Genomic DNA, 6,000 nt, shown 5'->3' with positions numbered 1-6,000 from the left:
AAGAATGACCTGAAAGTGGTATGGGAGGTGGCACAGTGATAAAGCTTTGGACTTTCAAGCATGAGGTGCTGAGTTCGAGCCCGGCAGCACATGTGCCAGAGTGATGTCTGATTCTTTCTCTCTCCTCTTGCTTCTCATTAATAGATAAATAAAATCTTTTTTTTTTAAAAAAAAGAACGACCTGAAAGCTGAATCTCTGTATTTTTTCTCTCTCAATCTCTATCCAACGTCCCCGATTATCTCACTAAGGGGGAAAAAAATCCTGGTCCATAATTAATTTAATTATCAACTTAACTATGCTACAGCTGCAAGAAACTTCAAGACTCAGTCACTCAGTCAACAGAATGTGCATCAATTTGCCTTTGAATAGTTCTTCACGTTTTACAAATTTGTGTTTGCATGCACAGCCACATTTTCGAATGAAGTTGGATGATGGAAAACTCTGAAAGATCGTAGTGCCCTAAGAGAAGGTGATGGCTAAATCCGGAAAACCAGTTTCTTTCTCAACCTTTCCTCTAGGCTAGCTCAGAGAGTCTGGACTACATTTCCCAGAATGCAATTGACTGGGCTTTTTCACCATTGGACATAACAATGCGGAAGTGACTATGGCAACAAGCGGAGTCCAGGATTTTTATTGGATGACTCACGCCTCTTCCCTGAGATCAGAAGGGTTGAGGAAACTCGGCTCCATCACTGAGATTTCACCGTGTTTTCCTACCAGCCAGGGGGCGGGGTCACTTCCTAGGCTTTTTCCACCGCTGAGCTTCCCAAACCCCGCCCCTTAGACATTGGCTGTCACGAAACTGAGGAGGCTGGTGCGGTGACTGAGCGGCCGGCGTGGCGCAGTGCGCAGGCGCGAGCGCGAGGCCGCGTCGCGCGCGGTGCTAGGTTGAAGCGGGAGAGAGTTCGCGGGCGCTGGGGCTGGCGGCGGGTTTGGAGCGTGTTCTCTGCTTCTCTTCTTCTCCACAGCCATGGCAGCCCTGCGCTACGCCGGCCTGGACGACACGGACAGCGAGGACGAGCTGCCCCCGGGCTGGGAGCAGAGAAGCACCAAGGACGGATGGGTTTACTATGCCAAGTAAGGGGGCGCGGGGACCTGGAGCGCGCGCACCTGCCACCCGGTGGCCTCACCTGCCCGGGGCTCCGCGCTGTCTCTGGGCGCCACCTGCGCGGGCCCCGCTCTCGCTGGCCGGTGCTTCCGGGGTTGCCGAGGCCCCTTCCCCCCAGCTTGGGCCCCGGTTCAGGCCGGGGTCACCTGTCCGCGCCCTGGCGCGGCCTCTGCAGCCCAGGAAGCAGCTCGCGGTGCAGTGCGCTCAGACCAGCCTTCTCCTCTGCCTCCCAAAAGCAGAGTTGTTTTTTTTTAAAGCCTGTGTCAGGTCCCCCCTCCTGGCGTCTGGCATAGGGACCTGAGTATGAATTTCAGCGTATGTTCTAGTGTTGGCGTGCATGTAAATCAATGCACATGTGTAGGTATAGGTGCATATTTGTATTTATACACGCATACTAAGTTATATGTGTATGCAGACATGTACGTGCATATGTGGGTGTACATTAACTACTAGGGCATTTGTTGAAGATATTTATAGATGCACATCTGTGTATGTATTCACATGCATATCTGTATATGTCTATGTACATTGCTCCATTAGGACATTAAAATCTATGCACATATGAAAACATATACACCCAAATATATATGCACACATGTGTACATACACACACATATCATGTAGTTAATATATCTTCACTGTAGTTTCCTGGGAAAGTTTTGGAAACACTAGAGGCACCCTTTTTAAAAAAATTTCTTTATTGGGAGATTAATGTTTTACAGTTGACAGTAAATCAAATAGTTTGTACATGCATAACATTTCCCAGTTTTCTACACAATACAACCCCCACTAGGTCCTCTGTCATCCTGTTCCAGGACCTGAACTCTCCCTCCCACCTACCCCAGAGTCTTTTACTTTGGTGCAATACAGGAACTCCAGTCCAAGTTCTACTTAGTGTTTTCTCTTCTGATCTTGTTTTTAACTTTTGCCTGTAAGTGAGATCATCCCACATTCATCCTTCTGTTTCTGACTAATTTCACTTAACATGATTCCATCAAGCTCCTTCCAAGATGGGCTGGCTGAAAATGGTGAAATCACCATTTTTAATAGCTGAGTAGTATTCCACTGTGTATATACACCACAACTTGCACAGCCACTCATCTGTTGTTGGACACCTGGGTTGCTTCCAGGTTTTGGCTATTACAAATTGTGTTGCTAAGAACATAGGTGTACACAAGTCCTTTTGGATGGGTGTGTTGGATTCCTTAGGATATATCCCCAGGAGTGGAGTTACAGGGTCATAGGGTAGATCCAATTCTAGAGGCACCTTTTTTTCTGTCTTATTGTGTGACCTCAGAGCCTTAAAATAACTATCACTGTTTTCTTATCTAACTAATAGCTTATGTGAGAGAATTCTAGGACTGGCATAAAGCACATAACACAGATCTAGCAAATACTCTGCATCCTAATGATTAGCCTTTCCTGCTGTTTGTGCGGTATCCTCTGGGCCTGATGTTGAAGCCACACTGGGACATTCATAAATAGCAATGTCTAGTCTCTTCAGAGGGAAAACTTTCTGCACACACACTCCAGTTGTGAAAGCTGTATATTTATGTTTTCTAAATGAGACAGATTATCCCTGGGCTTTGAGAAACACGGTGGATGTAAGCCAGTGATTTGCAACATGTAGAGAGCTTAAATATCTTTTCCTGGGTGAGTTGAATTTACATAAGGTTGTGAACCACTCATTAAATCATGGTTGGAAAAAAAAAAAAGACCTAAGTGAGTTCATTCTAGACACATTGAGATTCTGCCCTGTTCTATGCCTTTGCTAGGTGCTGGTTGCCCTCAAGGTACCTGTGAGAAAACATGAGGTCAGGTGGAGTCCTTTCTGCCCTCCAGTGGCCTCTGCCTTCCTATAGTTTTGGGTTTTGTTGGCCTCTTTTGCTTTCTCTCATGTCCAAGAGTTCACGCAGACTTCAAAGGGACACATCATGTGGTTCCTGTCTCACTGGGGTAGATCTGTCATCAAGAGAGCTGGTGGCAGTCCAGAGCAGCCTCTCTGCCTAAACCAGGAAATGGGACTGAAGGATGGGCTTTTGCAAGAAGAGCTATGGTTGCTCTCACCTGGACCTTCCTGGATCTTTGACCCCACCCCTTCTTTCCTTTTTAAATAATATATTTTTTAAAGCTTTACTTACTATTAGTAGAGAAAGAGAAATAGAGAGGGAGAGAGACAGAGACACCTGTAGCCCTGCTTCACCACTTGTGAAGCTTTCCCCCTGCAGGTAGGGACCAGGAACTTGAATCTACATCCTTATGCTCGGTAATGTGTGCGCTTAACCAGATGCACCACCACCTGGTCCTCCTACCCCTCTTTTCTTTTGAAGCCCAGACCTGTTGGTAGCCAGAAGGTGGCCAGCTTTGTCCTTTCAGGAGATGGTTCCATAGGCTGGCTCTTCTTGCAGTCATCATTAGAACAGCATAGTTAAAAGTGACAGCCATATAATGTGTGAATTTAACTTTCCTCCCTTTGGCTTAAGATCTCTGTTAATTATCTCTATGAATGACAAAAAGCTTGTTGAAGGAAAATAAACAAAAGAGGACTTTTATTTGAAGGAGAATAAGATAACATGTTGAGGATGTATTTTGCAGTTTCTCTTCATTAAAAAATCATTTTAGGTTACAATAAAAAAAAGAATACCCTTTGATAAATTTTTTGTATTTACTTAAAATGTTTTTTTTATGCAAAAGGCACACTTATTGGCTCTTCCTACATGTTAAACCTGTCTAGTCCTCTTCACCCACAAGAAGTAGGTGATTGTTTTTAATCCCATTTTATGTAGTGAGGAACTGAAGCACAAACCCATTAAGTATCTCCCAGGACACATAGCTAGTGACAGAGGAGCCTAAAAACACAGACCTCAGACTCCAGACCTTGATACCAAATGATGCTGTCTCTACTTTATAAAATCCATGCTTCTCCCAGGGAAGCTATACCCTGAAGGGAATCCTCTGCTTCCACAACTGCAGAGAGTGGTCTTGCTGCGTGTGGAGGAGGTAGAGACCAGGGGTGCTTTGGCCATCCCGTAGTGCACAGAGTAGCTCAGTCCATAGCAGGGTTTGTCACAACTGCTGGGCATGAGATGCCCTGCCTTAAGCCTCTTCAGTCAAAGTCAGGAATGTGAGGTATTTTTTTTATAATGTCTTTCAGGATAGGAAAAAACTGCTCTGAGTGAGTTTTACAGTTCCTTTGGAAACATTTATTCATTCTGCACATTTGCATTTGATTACCTACTATGAGCTGGGTGCAGTTTGGGTATCCAAGGATTCAGCTGGAAACAGGCCTGGGATGTTCTTTCTTCACCAGCATGCCGCTGTATGCAATCATGTACTGGTCACTTAATAATTACATCAGCTGTGACTGTGTAGTAGGCTATACCATGTAGCTTAGCTGTGCACGAGGCTGTGTCATCTAGGTCTGTGTGATTATACTCTATGATCAAACGATGATGACATTACTCAGCAAAGTATTTCTCAGAATGTTTCCCCATCATTAAACCACTCGTGACTGTGCACTGTCAACATTCTACTCAGGAGACCAAAGACCAAAATGCTGGTAGTGCGTGGATTCAATAGGCTCATCTCCCTGCACCTCCCAGAGCAGAAGGAAAGAGAAGACATTGTACCTGGGTTAGTACTAGTAGGCAGTTTAGTCACTGTACAGTGCAGAGTCTCTGTGAGGACAAACTGCTACTGGTTTACTCACCTCCATCAAATATTTCTTATAGAATGAAGTCTTCTGTAAGGACAGTCTGTTCCTTTGAATTCAGTACCTGCTTCCATACAGTCACTGGAAAACTGTAGTTCTGCCAGTATCACACAGCTTTCTTGCCCTGGCAGGTGCAGGAAGAAAAGCCAGTTGAATACAGGTCCTACCAGCATTCAGCACTTTTGCCTCCTGATTTCTGATGTCCTCTGTGTTCCGGTGTTAGCCTCTGACAGTTGCAAAAGCAGACCAGAAGACAATAGATCTTGTAAAGTCCTGCAAAATTTTACAGGATGTTCAGGTTCTCTACATTTATTTTCTTTAAAGTGCTCTGTGATTAAAAGTGATTTTTCTGTTTTGGCATAACACTCACTCTGAACTTTTAGGAGATCCTAACTCTCCTTTGAATGCTGAGGCAACATTTGGCTGTTTGCATGATGAAGGAATTTTATTTTTTTACTTCATCATCTGTTGATAGATGTCTCCAGTCTGCCATTGCCTTATGATTTAATGATAACTTTGTGTGCTCTTGTATAAAATGCTGAATTTAGTGTAGAAATAAGGCAAGTTTGTATATTTGATTTGTTCAAAACAATAGATATCTTGAAGGCCTTTAATATGCCAAGCTCTATAAAAACCACTTTTGTAAGTATCCTCATGATATTCCCAAGATCAGTGATAGGATTGTTTCTCTTTTTTCAAATTGGGGAATTGAGGCTCTGAAATTGAGTAATCAGATTACAGGTACAAAGTTAGGTGACAGAGGGAGCCTTACTGCATTAGGAGTCACTGCTTAAAAATACTTGGGGGGAGGCAGTAGTGCAACTGGTTAAGTGCAGCATGGTGCAAAGTGCAAGGACTGGCTCAAGGATCCCGGTTGAGCCCACTGTTCCCCACCTGCAGCGGGGTCACCTCACAAGCAGTGAAGCAGCTCTGCAGGTGTCTTTCTCTCCATTCTCTGTCTTCCCTTCCTCTCTCCATTTCTCTCTGTCCTATCCAACAACAACAGCACAATGGCAACAACAATAATACAGTAACAACGATAAACAACAAGAGTATCAAAAGGGAAAAAATAGCCTCCAGGAGCAGTGGATTCGAAGTGCAGGCATCGAGCCCCAGCAATAACCCTGGAGGCAAAAAAAAAAAAAAAAAAACACAAAAAACTTTGGGGTTATATTTGTG

The 6,000-nt window shown here is 44.3% G+C and overlaps 1 protein-coding gene across 6 annotated transcripts in view; it reads left to right on the top strand.

The window, feature by feature from the left end:
* Positions 1-692: 692 nt before the first annotated feature.
* The window catches only part of WWOX (WW domain containing oxidoreductase), a 1,192,279-nt gene continuing 1,186,971 nt past the window's right edge, over positions 693-6,000 (top strand). For 2 of the 6 annotated variants that reach the window (XM_060185127.1, XM_060185129.1), the window contains exons 1-2: positions 694-1,078; positions 4,647-4,742. In XM_060185127.1, coding sequence (XP_060041110.1) covers positions 972-1,078; positions 4,647-4,742 — 203 coding nt within the window. In that variant the 5' untranslated portion in view covers positions 694-971. Of the gene's footprint in view, positions 1,079-4,646; positions 4,743-6,000 lie in introns of all 6 variants that reach the window. The other 4 variants (XM_060185124.1, XM_060185128.1, XM_060185125.1 and 1 more) reach the window with 4 other exon arrangements.

Source organism: Erinaceus europaeus, chromosome 2 (genome assembly GCF_950295315.1).
Source record: "Erinaceus europaeus chromosome 2, mEriEur2.1, whole genome shotgun sequence".
NCBI lineage: Eukaryota > Metazoa > Chordata > Mammalia > Eulipotyphla > Erinaceidae > Erinaceus > Erinaceus europaeus.
This window is presented reverse-complemented; position numbering and strand designations above follow the sequence as displayed.